Source organism: Henckelia pumila, unplaced genomic scaffold (genome assembly GCF_033568475.1).
Source record: "Henckelia pumila isolate YLH828 unplaced genomic scaffold, ASM3356847v2 CTG_108, whole genome shotgun sequence".
NCBI classification, from domain to species: Eukaryota; Viridiplantae; Streptophyta; class Magnoliopsida; order Lamiales; family Gesneriaceae; genus Henckelia; species Henckelia pumila.
This window is the reverse complement of record NW_027331760.1, coordinates 125,214-139,504: the sequence shown is the minus strand read 5'-3', so window position 1 is coordinate 139,504 and position 14,291 is coordinate 125,214. Positions and strand designations below refer to the sequence as shown.

The 14,291-nt window shown below is 34.6% G+C and overlaps 1 protein-coding gene across 6 annotated transcripts; it reads left to right on the top strand.

Annotated features, from left to right (window-relative positions):
• Positions 1–10,066: 10,066 nt before the first annotated feature.
• Positions 10,067–14,082, top strand: LOC140870608 (uncharacterized). 6 transcript variants are annotated; one of them, XM_073273022.1, is made up of 9 exons: positions 10,067–10,196; positions 10,583–10,943; positions 11,178–11,274; positions 11,343–11,458; positions 12,151–12,195; positions 12,738–12,763; positions 13,045–13,180; positions 13,322–13,649; positions 13,775–14,082. In XM_073273022.1, exons 2-8 carry the CDS (start codon positions 10,592–10,594, stop codon positions 13,423–13,425), a joined length of 876 nt encoding a protein of 291 aa, XP_073129123.1. In that variant the 5' UTR covers positions 10,067–10,196; positions 10,583–10,591; the 3' UTR covers positions 13,426–13,649; positions 13,775–14,082. The 6 variants fall into 6 exon arrangements, with proteins under 6 accessions (XP_073129123.1, XP_073129125.1, XP_073129121.1 ...); XM_073273024.1 differs by having other exon boundaries at positions 10,069–10,196; positions 10,735–10,943; XM_073273020.1 differs by lacking the exon at positions 10,067–10,196 and having other exon boundaries at positions 10,204–10,943; positions 13,322–13,428; positions 13,523–13,649.
• The last annotated feature ends 209 nt before the right edge of the window (positions 14,083–14,291 follow it).

Here is a 14,291-nt window from a genome sequence, read left to right as displayed (position 1 = left end):
ACCCTATTCCTTGGGGCAGGTTTGCGATTGGACGAGGAGGGTGGATCCAGGAGGGGCTAGTCAGTGGTTGGCCAGCTGGAGCTTCGTCTAGGTTTTATTACTGTTGTTTTGGGTTTATACAGCTATTCGATTTGGTTGTATATTATTGGATAATTACAGATTCCTTTACTTGGGATTGTATAATGTTATTGGTTTCCGCAGTTTTATTCTGATATCTGTTTAATTAAGTTAATTGCATGCCTAAGTTCTATTTAGTAGGTGATCCGGGTAAGGGTCACTACAATAATGGTATTTATACACTTATGTTATCGTCGGTTGTATTCTGCCGATTGGATTTTTTGTATTTTAAATTATCCGCTCCTTACGCTTAAGTATTATTGCATGCGCTTTGTTATAACTCTGATTAAATAGTGGATCCGGGTTGAGTCACTACAAGTACCTTGTTTAGTTTACTCTTTTGAAGAATTGTAAGCTACTAAATGGATGTATGAAGTACTTGTAAACATTTTTGAAACTTGATTTGTATGTCAATGCATGTTTTAGACTTGAATAATATGGATTAGAGGAGATTGAAGGATCAAAAATGGCAGGGCATAAAACAGGGTTGTTTCTTCACAGGGCAGCGCCCGAGCTGCATTTTATTGCAGCCCGAGCGCTTCCCCGTCCTCAAGTTTCTGTTTTGAAATTTGAGGGAGCGCTCGAGCGGCGCTTTTTGACCGCTCGAGCGCACCCCTTGTTTTAAAAAAAATTTCCATTTTGATTACTTCTGATCCTTGACTCATTAATTATGTTTAATTACTAATTTCCCTAAGAATAAGATTAACAACCCGAGGCCCCACAATAGGTGGTAACAGAGCTTAGGTTCTGGACTGGTTAGAAATGTGTGAGCGGGGTAGATCGAGTCGCATGCATGTTTTTGTGGCATGATTAATGCTTTACTTAATTTTTTGAATTTCATGCGAGTATGATTTACTACTGAAGAAAATCATGTCTTACTGACTTGTGAATTTATTGTTTTTACGTTTTATAACGTTTTTTTATCAAGTAAGATAGTGTTCTTGGGTGACATAAGCACCCCAGATGGAATAGAACAGTATGTTGTTTCGGGTGAGGTAAGCACCCTAGAGTGAACGGAACAGAGGCTTCAGATGAAGTAAGCATCTTAGATTGAGCAGAACGATATAGAATTGAACCAAAGAATGCTATGTTTATTACGATGGAAAGAATACTGAAGAGATTTCAGACATAACATCCGCCAATTCTGAAATATACGGATGATGCCATAGCATGTTGAAGTTGGTTTGAAGAGCTTGATTTCTTGTTGAGTCTTTGAAATACTCTGATAAATTTAGAATCAGAACGATTAAATACCAACTTCAAGATTTGGCAAAAGATGGTGGATTTTTACACAGAAATACATCGAGAGTTGAGGTATGTTAATTATTTGGCAGATGTTTAGAATAGATTTGTTTTATCAGCAGTTTCTTTTCACATCAGATAGAGAAGATACTAAAGTAGAATATGCTAGAACGCAGAATATGCTAATCTAAAGTAGGGCAAATTGAATATTGAGAAATATGTTATGAGATTCGTAAGCTATCTACGAAATGTTCTTAGAGTTACTGAGATTAAAGTAACTGAAGAGGAGCTGTGTATGAAAGGCCTGAACCCAGAAATTTATGCTTGGGTAAAGGTTGGTGATCAGAGATTTTACGGAAGCCATCGATAGGGCCAAGAAAGATGAAGCTAATTATGAAGCAGAAAATAGATTTAAACATGCCACAATAGGTGAGATAATCACAACCTCGGCTGTAATTTCCACAACATAGCATATTTGAGGCTAGAGGTAGTGGCATCCGTATCGAAGATCAATTTCAGCTTAAGAGTAAATAGTTTAAGAAATATGGGAGTAGTTCCTTTCACTCTAGTGGACCGAGACAAATTGGTTTGAGTCTGAAGTGTGTGCTCATGATTCTTGCACTACTTGTGAAGAGAGATATCCTAGCAATCAGTGCAGAAAACTTGCAAGCAGATTAACTAGGTGCAAGCAAGTGAGATATCTTGCTAGCATGCATCTTAATCAAAGTAGATGCAGAGGAAATCAGAATATAGATTAATCCCAAAGGTATACAGAGGATCAAACATAAATTTCACCTGAGAATGAGATTGCAGGTAACAGATTTACTTTGTTTAGTTAACCTGTTTTGTTATTGGTGCAAGATTTATTGATAGCTGAAAGTTTGTTATGTTCTGATCTCTATATACGAAGAGATCCATGAATGTAATTGACGAATGGAGCTATAATGTGATGAAATAAAATTGAACATGATTTTGTTCATACTTGGGATGTTTATTTAACTTGCTTGATAGATGATGATGCACTAACCAAGTACAGAATCGCAGAAGATTGACTCCAAGAAGCGAGTACGCTAGATCAGCAAGAAAAGAAAGTGCATATGCATATGATGATATTATATGGGTTTTAGAAATCAGATTCTTTTGAGATTTTGGTAAGTGAATACAAAAAAATTTTGAAATAAGTATATTTTGTGCACTAGAGATGTTACGAATTACACCAGAATGGGTAGATATGCCATTGGATAGGAATTGCAGATATATTCCAGATGAAATTCAAACTTGATGTTAAGTTGTGAACTGGAATTCAATAGAGAATTGATAAACTTATGAAGTAAGTATTGGGAATATGCAGTTATATATTAGACGACGATAAGAAAATCAGTTACAGTTGAGTTATTTCTTTGATTATGCTGAAGTTATTACGTCAGATGAGAGATATGATTCTTGAATTATTTGATATTGGTTGGCTCTCATTGCTTTATTCATAGAGCCTGAGTTGATTCACTCGTTCGGAGTTATGAGATGTAAGTGCGTTGTTTTCACTTGGCAGAGTTTGTTATCCAAAAGATTTGATTTTGGGTGACCTTGATTGAGAGATTTTCTCAATCTTGATTTATTTCTTTTGAGTTTGAGGATTATTGCTCCTTTGATGGATATTTCAGCGTAGTCTGTGATTGTTAGCTCGTAACTGATAGAGAGATTAGAGTACTACCCAGATTTATGAATGGATTGGGTGATTTGTCAAAACTTGGGAACCAAAAAGAGAGAATCTGCTGAATACATGCATACATTCTGACTTGCATTTTGTTCAGATAAAGGCATTCTCAATTAGAAAAATTCAATTGATGATGAATTAGAACTGCTTAAAGATAATTGAAGACATACTGAATTTAGATTAATGCAGTGGAATTCGGTAGAAAATGCCAAATCAAAATATAAAATGAAGACAACAAATCAGAGTGGTGGATTTTGTAGTGAATAATCGTTGGATTATGCCAGATATTATAGATATAGAATATCAGAGTCTGAAAAAGGGCACACGACAATAGATTTTATATCCATCTAGTTGTTTCAAAAATGTATGAACTACTTGGGAAATCAGTATTGATGAAAGGAAATGAATGCAAATATGACAGAACTGAATTTTTGATATTTGAATTTCCAGTAGAAGAGACAGAAGAGAAGAGATCAGGTGGTCTATGTTACAGTTTAGCCATTTGAGAGTCGAAATAAGAGTAATTTTCGACAAAATTGTAATTAAAACTTATTCAGATTGTCATAAGTTGCGATTTGAATTGAGATGAAGTTCGACCAATTTTCGAATATGCTGTAATCGAGGTAATACAGTTATGATTTGATAACTTATAAGAAGAGAAAGTTGTTTGAAAGTACAGGACTTATTGAAATCTATTGTCGAGATGGAAACTTTAGATTTCTTTTGATAGATTGTGGCATTGATTATCAGAGATTCTGAGTGTATGGTTATATTTGATTGCATTATATCATCCTCCGATCAATGGACAGTCTGAGTTGACTATCCAGATTTTGAGGAAATACTCAGACCTCTAGTACCTGATTCGGTATTATCTGACTGGATGTGTTGCCACTTGATTATTTTAATTCCTGTAACAGCTATCGGAGTGAGTTGATCAGAAAGTTCCTTGATTTCGGATGATATGTGAAAATATCAGTTATCAGATCAGATGTGATTTCAGAAAAGACAGAGAATGCGAAGATTAATCTGTTCAGAATATTAACAGAGCAGAATAGACAGAATTAGAAAGTGAATTATTGATATAACTTTTGAAGCTGGAACTGAGTGGTCAGCAAGAAAGTTCTTTCTGAAATATCATTCGATTCAGCATAGAGGAAGAACATTATATGATATACAAATTCAAAATATGAATGGTGGATACATATCTTGAAGCTATAAGCAGAATGACAGTGTAGACTTAATATGTATTCTTTTCAAAGCATAGAATGATATAGAAATGAAATAAGTCATCATCAAAGATGAATTGTACTGTATAAGATTTCAGACAGAGTTAGAAATTTCATTGATAGATTTAATTTTTGGTAACTCGAGAAGATATATCAGATATGTTCCATGTGTCTAAAGTTAAGGAAGTACCCGTTAGATTCTTCTTATGTAATTTCAATCAGATGAAATAGAGTCTGAAAAGATTTTGAGTTAAATCAAGTATTCGATAGATATTTGATTGAAAGAAAAATAGCTCAGAGAAAATTCTCCTCAGCTAATTAAAGTACAAAAGAATAGACACAAAATGAAAAAGATGCCTTGGAAGGAGAGTACAAGGGAAAGAAGAGAATTAACAGTTATATGATTGAGGTAAGAATTACTTTCATTATTTTGTCTATCAGATAGATGAGACAAGACTCTTATGTACAAGTTGAAGCATATCAATTATCTTTTGATCATGAACCTTAATCAGGTGAAGCAGAAGTTGATACAACATGGAATTAATTTAGATAAATTTGATGACAAGAAAAAAAGTAGCTCCGATGTAAGTTCACTCAGTGACTACAGGGCAATGAAATGAATATGATTGAAGAATCAATCAGAATGAAGAAGAAGATAAGATATGAGAACAGATATCTAAAGCCTACCGGATTGAAGTGCGTATTACTTCAGTCAACTATCTAAGCTACAAGATGTAGTTGTGAATGTGAGTGTGATTTTGAGGACGAAATCATGTCTTAGAGAGGGAGAATTGTAAGGCCCGTATTTGGGAAAATATTAATTGAAGGATTTATGAAAATTAGAGATTTAATTTTCGAGTTGAAAATATTTAATTTGAGAATTTACGGATAGTGAGATTTAAATTTCGAGATTCTTAAATTAAAATATTGAAATAATTGAATTGAAGATTTATGGGATTTAAGATTTAATTTTTGAGTTTTGGAAATTAAAGCGGATTTAATTAGAAGATGGTACTCGAATAGGGACTGATTTGCAAATATCGAAGTTGCAAGGGCTAAAGTGCAATTGTTCTTTTAATTTTAATCGCAGAATATTTAATTTGAGAATTTTTAGAGTTTAGATTTAAATTCTAATATTCTTAAATTATTTAGGATTGAAATTGAATTAAAAAAAATTGTCGAGGATTGAATGGCAACTAGTGAAAATTTAGGGGCCAACGTACAATTTCCCTTGCAAGTAGGAAATCACACGTGTGTGCTATACATATATATGTGTAATTGAAGTATGAATCATCAAACTTCAGCAGCAAAAATCGAGACCTTCGCTACATTTCAGATTTCAAGCTTTCTTCTTCATTTTGTAAATTAGATATCTTTTGATCCGGCTAACCGATTTTAATTCCGATCTTAGTTCCGGAATCCTTGCAACGAGGGCTACGAATTTATGTTAGTATCTTGTTGATCCAAATGGTTTCGAAATTATGGTGGGAGAAATCAGAATTCAAGCATGACTTAGTGTTCTAAACCTTATATATCTTGTTTATTCGAAACCGGATCGAAGAACGGATATCGTTTGCAACTCTTATGATTTGCAGCATGTAATTCGAATTGTATAGCCTCGGATTATGTTGATAGTTGATGATTCTTTGCTGGTTTAAGATGTATTTTGAGTTGTAGTTGAATGATAGAATTGTTCGATTGAGTTTCGGTTACCAAATTTGTACCGTTACGCTGTCGGGTTCAAGATTTTGATAGAGTTTGAATCGTTGTGAATGAGCTGAGCTTGAAGTGAGTATTTGCTGATATTTGTAGCTTGATTATGATTCATTTCAGATTGGATAAGATCTTAAATTGACTTGAGAAGTCCGCTTTCGAAATGAGAAAGAATGGAACAAGGTTGAAGTTAATTCTTGAATATTGGAAGATGATTCACTTCAATTCTAGATTTGATAAGAATTTGATGAGCTTGAAATTTCAGCTTTGGAACCAATAAAGGATTTACTAAGTATCCAGAGTTGGAGCACTGCAAGAATCAAGATACGAGGTATAAACGGGCATCGATTGAAAAGGGCTATGAAACTCAAGAACGGTGATTCTTAAGTTATCCCGACAAAAATCACATACTTATTGTTTGTATGTTCTTGCTTTCGAATTTGAATTGTTGATCCATCACAGGTAGTGGATCTTTAAATTATAATAGAAGTTATATTGATGTCGTATCGGAGATGAACTATCGAATATGGATCCATCCAAGGTTCAGATGTGAATCTTGAGGCCTTGAGCGGCTTTTAACCTCTATCCAAGATTCATACGAGTCTTGAGCGCCTGGAGAGGCTTTAAATCTCAAAACCAAGATTGTGCACAAATCTTGAGGCCTGGAGCGGCTTTAAATCTCAACAAACGAAGTTAGTTTACGAATTATGCAATTTATTTCTTTATATCTTGAAATTGATATATGTGATCTTGCATGTATATGTATTTTATAATGAGAATCATATTCTCACCGGATTTATCCGACTATTGTTTTGTTTGTATGTGTGCATGACAATAGGAAGGGCTGGATCGAGTCAAATACTATCATGAGAGAAGATGATCGAGGGAGAAGCGTGGTGGACTCGGGCTTGTGGTAGAAATTATGTAATTTAGAAACTTATCAAGCATGTTAAGTACCTTGTTTAGTTTACTCTTTTGATGAATTGTAAGCTAAAGTACTTGTAAACATGTTTGGAACTTGATTTGTATGTCAATGCATGTTTTAGAATTGAATAATATGGATTAGAGGAGATTGAAGGATCAGAAATGACAGGGCATAAAACAGGGATGTTTCTGCACAGTGCAGCACCCGAGCTGCATTTTATTGCAGCCCGAGCGCAGACCCATCCTCAAGTTTCTGTTTTGGAATTTGAGGGAGCGTTCGAGCGGCGCTTTTTGACCGCTCGAGCGCACCCCTTGTTTAAAAAAAATTCTCTTTTGATTACTTCTGATCCTTGACTCATTAATTATGTTTAATTACTAATTGCCTTAAGAATAAGATTAACAACCCAAGGCCCCACACTTATGCTTTGTGATTTGATGTGTATCAAACTTACAAGTTCAAAACTTGTAGATAGTTAAAGATTGACTTAGGTAGACTACACAATAACAAGAAAATATGACTTATGAAAAATTGATTTAGACTTTCCACCCAAGGATTAACAAAGACAAAAGAAATTGACCACAAGTTATTTTTTTGATATTATCGGATCTTTCTTCTTTTTTTAACCGATTTCAAATCCTCTCTTTTTTCTGAATTTTTGAAATAATTTTTTTTGAATAACTTGTAACATAAGCACGAAACTTGGGCAACAAGATTGACAGTAATGACAAACGAAGAACGAAGAAAAAGAATCAAAGATATTAAAAATTTGTCTCAAAACCTTTGTTCTTGATATCAATTGATAGGAAGAACGAAGAGAGAGAAACGCAGAACAAAGAACAAACAAAAGATACGACTTACTTGGATCAAAAGAACCGTGCTCTGATTACCAAATGATATCACAGCTCTGATACCAAATGATATGAATCTTATATGCATGAAAACCAAACACGATTATAAACGAATCGCACCCTCAATTCAATAACAAAAAGACTCGAATTGTTGTCCTAATCTTTTTGAAACAAGTAAGTTTTGGATATTCACCTCTAGTTTACTTGAAACTAGAAATAAATAATCACGAGATAAACAATTGATCTCTAAGAAACCTTCAGAATACTTGTTTTTGACAATCCACAAAAAGAACAATCGACAAAGGCCACAAAGTTAATAAACTTTGATAAGTTTTATTTGAAGAACAAAGCAAAGCTTTGGGCAAAATTCTAGAGAGAAATTTATTGATAAAAATCTTAATTCAATAATCTGTATAATAATGAATGTATGATATTTTTTTTATATTACAACTCCAAAAGGCAAAAGATAATGACAAAATAATCAAAAGATAGTTTCTTAATAGGCTTCAAACACTCAAAATAGAAAAAAATATTAAAAATAATAAAAATCCCACGCACACACACTACATGCTGAAGTGTGTGTTTTGGATGGCAGCGCTGGAGCGCTTAAAAATCGGCACTGGGGCCTGGAAATTCGAAGCTAAGGCACTGGAGCGCCTCTTTTAGGGCGCTGGGGCGCTCAATGAAGAGCTCGAGCGCCCAAAAATGGAGGGCTGAGGTGCTAGCTTGCTTCGGAGACAGGCACTGGGCTCCCGTTTTCGAGCGCTGGGGCGCTGTCCTGACGTCAAAATCTTCATTTTCTAACCCTTTAATCATGTTGAAATGATCTCCAACTTGATTTCTTATCTTCTCAACTTGGTTGTCATGAATCCCAATTCCTCTAAATTTCAATGACAAATTATGAGACAATTCTTGAAACATCACGACTCTTCGACCCGCCTCTTTGAACTTTTTTCCTTGGCTCATTGATTTTGGACTTTCCGGCAACTCTATCAATTTTATTGTATCCTTAGCATCTTGATCACTTCGATGGGTTTTCATATTCATTTCAAGATCGTACATAGCCTTTGCGGTAAATTTGTTGGCAAGATATAGTTCTTATCCAACACGTAGACATTGTAATGGATTTAATCATATATTTAGATATTTTCAGGGTACTCATGATTGGGGATTATTTTAATCTAATGTTTATGATTTTTCAATTGATTGGTTATGCAGATGTTGGATACCTATCTGATCCGCATAGAAAAAGATCACAAATTGGGTACTTATTTACTAATGGTGGAACTGCTATATCTTGGAGATCTACAAAGCAAACTATGGTTGTCACTTGCTGAAATACTTGCAATTCATGAAGCTAGTCGAGAATGTGTCTAGTTGAGATCGATGATTCATCATGTAAAATAAGAACGTGGATTGTCTTTTTGTAAAAATGTGGCGACAATACTATATGAAGAGAATGCAGCATGTATTGCTCAATTGAAATATGGATGCATCAAAGACGATGGGACAAAGCATATCTTTCCTAAGTTATTTTTCACCCACGATTTGCAGAAGAAAGGTGATATTGAAGTTCAACAAATTCGTTCAAGTGATAATTTGGCCGATCTTTTCACAAAATCATTGCCCACATCAACTTTTGAGAAATTGATATACAAGATTTGAATGTGGCGAGTTAGAGATTTCAAATGATGTTTACAACAGGGGAGAATCCAAGCTACACTCTTTTTTCCTTGTCTATGATTTTTTCCACGTGGTTTTTCATAACAAGGTTTTTAACGAGGCTGTTAAGCAACAACGAAGGATTTTGTACTCTTTTTCCTACACTAGGGTTTTTATCCCGATCGGGTTTTTTCTAGTAAGGTTTTAACGAGGCACATTCATCGAATGAGATCCAAGGGGGAGTGTTATAATATTTTGGATGTCAAAGATTTGGGTGATTTGAGAAAATTATAATCAAATCATAGGGATATGATAAAGAATCAAGATAATATCAATTCCTTGTAATATCATAGTTACGATATCCGAGAATTTCTTATACCTATATCACCAACGTAATACTTTTGAATTGATTGAATTTATTTTTTTGCATTATTCTTTTAGTTAGTTTCTTTTTTATTTTATAATAATTATATATATTTTTATAATCAATTATTTTTAAATATTTCAACTATTCCTAAAAATCAAAGCAAATCAATTTATTGGACTAAAATGACAATTGTTTTTTTTTCATTTTTTATAACATTTTTTCGAAAAAATCGACATGCCACGGCGGACATGACAAAATTATTCCACTGCAACTTCGGGAAATCACTTTCGATTCCGCCGAATGGACGTCCTGAACCTAGTTTGAACTCTTCTCCTCTTCGCTTCTCATCTCTCACGATAATTCTTGGAATTGAGAAGTTCAGGTTGGCAATGCAATTACTGTATTTTTATTTTAATGTGGCTGTTTCTATGCTTCAATTTCTACTTTTTTTATGTTTATCCGTGCGCTGTTGCATTTGGATTTCTGCTGTTTTTCTTTTTTTTTTTTTTGTGGGTTTATGTTGGTGGTGGATTGGGTATTTAGTCCCGGAGAATCATTGTGTTCTTCATGATTATTGTTATAGTTGCAGCTTGGTTTTGGTTCTGTGTGCATTTGTTATTGTTTTGGAAACAATACTTTTAGCTCGTCACTGCTATCATTGTTCTTCAAAGGGTATTTACAATGTCGAGACCAAACATTTTCTATATATCACTTTGGAGATGTTGATATTAATTTCTTTGTGTTAAATTTGTGATTTTTCAAATGAAGTCACCAAACATGAAATCTGTCTTTCGAGGGGCTCTCTGTACGAAACTCACTTTTTATCTCCGCTCACTGAATCCCATCCCCCGATCCCAACCTCGACTTCTCCTCCCACGATATGTTGTCGTTGTTCCTGCCCAACCCTCGTCCCACGTCAGGTCAATGTCTGGTGGAGGGAGTGGAATGAACGTGCCTCCATCATGGGATGTTCGGGCATTGGAAAACCAGTTTGAGGAGTTACGCCACCAACTAGAGGACACTGGCGACTCACGAGAGCGCATACGGAACATCTCTCGGGAAATTGAGTCCACCACTAGGCTCATGCACTACAGCCTTCTGCTCATTCATCAGTCTCAACCAGTACCTGGTATGATTTTAAATTTCACTATGTATTGTACTCCGATTTTGAAATATGAGCATGCACAAATGTATAGCTGTTTTTCTTTAAACAGCAACCAAATTTTTTAGAGTAAGGTAAAAAATATGTAGCTGAATCTTGTAGAGAATACCAAGAACCTTTATTTTGTGTTTATCTTTGAAATTGTATGGCGTTTGTTCTCGTCTTTCATGTTATTTTGCTAAGATTTGACTGTTAAAATAGATGTTCTAGAGAAGGCTAAGGAGCAGATTAATGTGCTGAAGAACCTCTATAGTAGGCTTGCAGAAATTATGCAGGAATACCCCGGGCAATATTACAGGTTGGAAAATTATTGTGTCCAAGGATCCCCTTCTTTCCGAAGAGATATTTATTGTTGACGATTTATAGGTATCACGGTGATTGGAGGAGCGAAACGCAAACTGCAGTGTCACTACTAGCATTTATGCATTGGTTAGAGACTGGGCATCTTCTTCATCATACGGAGGTCGAGGAAAAACTTGGGTGTATGTTCCATAATCCAGTTTATTATAAATTATTTTGGAATCAAGATTTCTCAGCTTGTTTGATACATGATAGTTATAGACTGATCACTGATATATGCTTTCAGTTTGTAAATAAACAAAGTGACTTGTATGCCTTGTATGTCTTTATATTCACTATATTCACTATATCGGTGGCTTTCATAGTGATTGTGCATAACTGGTGAAATGTTCTTGAGACAAAGTTGATGATGACAAGGAAACAAACTAATATTGAAAGGCCGTTTTAAAGAAACTTTATTGTTTTAATGTATCACATCGAGTGAGAGTTTTTTCCATACCTTGTTATGAATGAGAGAGCTGGATTGTTTTAATATGCGTGGTTGAAAGTTTTCTATTCATCACATTCAATTTGTTCAACATCATAAAGTTGATTTCTCATGTCATTGATTTTCCCATAAATTAGTTAAGGTTGAAATTTTTATCCTGGTTGTGTTTATAATGTCTGTTCACTGTCTTAAATATGCATTGTTGTGCACCACTAGCAACAAGCTCCACTTCTCTATTCGTACTTATTTGGTACTCAAGTAGCCTCTACATGATGTTCCTGGTAAAAAAACTTTATTTCTTCTGTTATTACCGTGGTAAATAGTTATTGAGGCTTCTTCCTTGAAATTTTTTCATTTGAATCTATTGTTTCTTGATCATGTACACAGTAAAATTATTGGAATTTGGCCTCGATATTGAAGATTACCTCATTGGTAAGTGTGAAAGTTTTGATTAGTTTGGTGCCTATAATATATTCTGGCTCTGAGAAGTAACCTGCTTCTTGAATTCTGTTTTTTCGTGATATTATTGTCTTAATTTTTGGTGTACGACTAAATTTGTATTTCATTAATTAACACACAGAGTGCCACTTTAATTTACTGCCCAAAGGTACAATATGATGTGGTGGTCAACTATCTGTTAATTGAACTTGCCACTGATTTTCTGCTTTTAAAACATGTGGTGAAAATTTCCACTTGAGTTCATGCTTTAACGGCTAAGCTCTCATAGCTTTTTAAAATTGGGGGAGATGGAGGTCACAGTATAAGATTTAACACGAATGTGAAAGAATGACTTGTTTCCTGTTTATACCTTGTAATATACTGGTCCTCCCTGGTATTGTAGATATTTTGGATGATTCAAATTGGCTTTATTTCTTTTATTTTGCATTTTTCAAGACACTATATTTGACCTTGATTAATTTTTTCCTTCATACATATGCATAGTCTTGCCATGATAAACTTTTGTTTATGTGCAGGAATTTGTTTCATGTCCAATGAGTTGGTAAGCACACAGATCTAAAGCCTTTAACTGCTATGAAGTTTTAGATTTCAGATTTTTTAATCATACTTGAAGATTTTGAATGATGAAATGATTATATATTTCTAAATTCAGAATAAGGAGAGTGTTCACTAGTTCTATAGAAAATTTACATTTAATAATACTAAACATTTATTTGTCCATTTGTTTCCAAAAAGAGAGGGTTTAAATACGAGTCATACTAACCTTAATTTAGAGTTTATGGTACCCGCTGATTCTGTGAGATGTGGCCGTGTGGTTTGTAGCCTAGGTATGTGGTGAACCAAGTGACTGCTGGGGATTATGACAGCCCGAGAAGAGTATTAAAGTTTTTAACAGATCTTCATGCATCATTCCGCATGCTCAACTTTCGAAATGACTTCTTACGCAAGAAATTCGACGGTAAGACAATATCTTTGCCGCGACCAATTTTATGTTTAATGAATTCACAGTTCAGTTATATTCCAATAATTGGCCGGTAACATGTTTTGAATTTGACTTTTGCATTAAATTATTAGTCACATGATTTTCATTGGGAATCAGGGATGAAATATGACCTTAAAAGAGTTGAAGAAGTTTATTATGATGTCAAAATTAGAGGATTGGCATCGAACGGGGACTCAGCGGAAGATCATAGACAATCATGAATTGTGCGACTCCCCATCTCTTTTTCTCGTTTCTGTTTTGTTGCTTACTCAATGCACACGCCATGCATGAACTTTTATCTTGTTTTGATGGAGGAAGGCCACGGGTGGATTAGTTTGGGTGATGGAAGGTGACTTGATATTAATAGACCATTGGAATCACCTGATTCCGCCGACTGAGTTGGCGGAACCAGGAGAAAATATTTTTTGGAGAAACCGCGGAACAGGTTTGCCTCGCCTGTGCTGGTTCAACAATTTTTTTTAGCAACCCCGAGCAGCTTTTGTTTAGAAAAGTATTAGGCTTTTTATTTTAAAGATTTGAAACTACCTTATTAAGCTGTTTTTTTGACAGGCTGAGGAGGCTGTCTCAGTACTCGGATCCTTGTGAAGTTGACGTTACGTTGGTGGAGAGGCGGCTTCATTGGTTGCCGCTGCGTGGTGAGGATTGAACGCCTGAAGAAAAATGACGCAAAAGCCGAACCCAATTACTTTTCTGCCTCCTGCTTATAAAGGCTGAAGTTTTTGTGTTTTGTTTGATCCTGAGGATTCAACGGCGTATGGTTTCTTTCTGCTCATTATTCATTGGTTAGCTTTATTTTGCCTAATCTCCAACACCCACTAAACTTCCTCACACTATGAATCACATATTTTACCCTTTTAGCTATGCATGCATATTATTAATCATTATCCCTTAAATCTATCATTTATACAACTTGTTCCCTATACTTTTTGCCTAATTGTTCAATTTTCAAATACTTAACAGGATAGTTAATTTTTAAGGGAAATCTTCTAGAAAATTGGGTATAAGATTCTCATATTTTAAAAATGACTAGTATAGAAACTAGGAAAATAAAATAACAAAATGGAAA

Coding starts and splice junctions, on each gene's coding strand:
- LOC140870608 (XM_073273021.1), top strand. CDS start 10,577: ATGAAGTCACCAAACATGAAATCTGTCTTTCGAGGGGCTCTCTGTACG. Junction 10,944..11,177: donor TCAGTCTCAACCAGTACCTG/GTATGATTTTAA, acceptor CTGTTAAAATAG/ATGTTCTAGAGAAGGCTAAG. Junction 11,275..11,342: donor TACCCCGGGCAATATTACAG/GTTGGAAAATTA, acceptor GACGATTTATAG/GTATCACGGTGATTGGAGGA.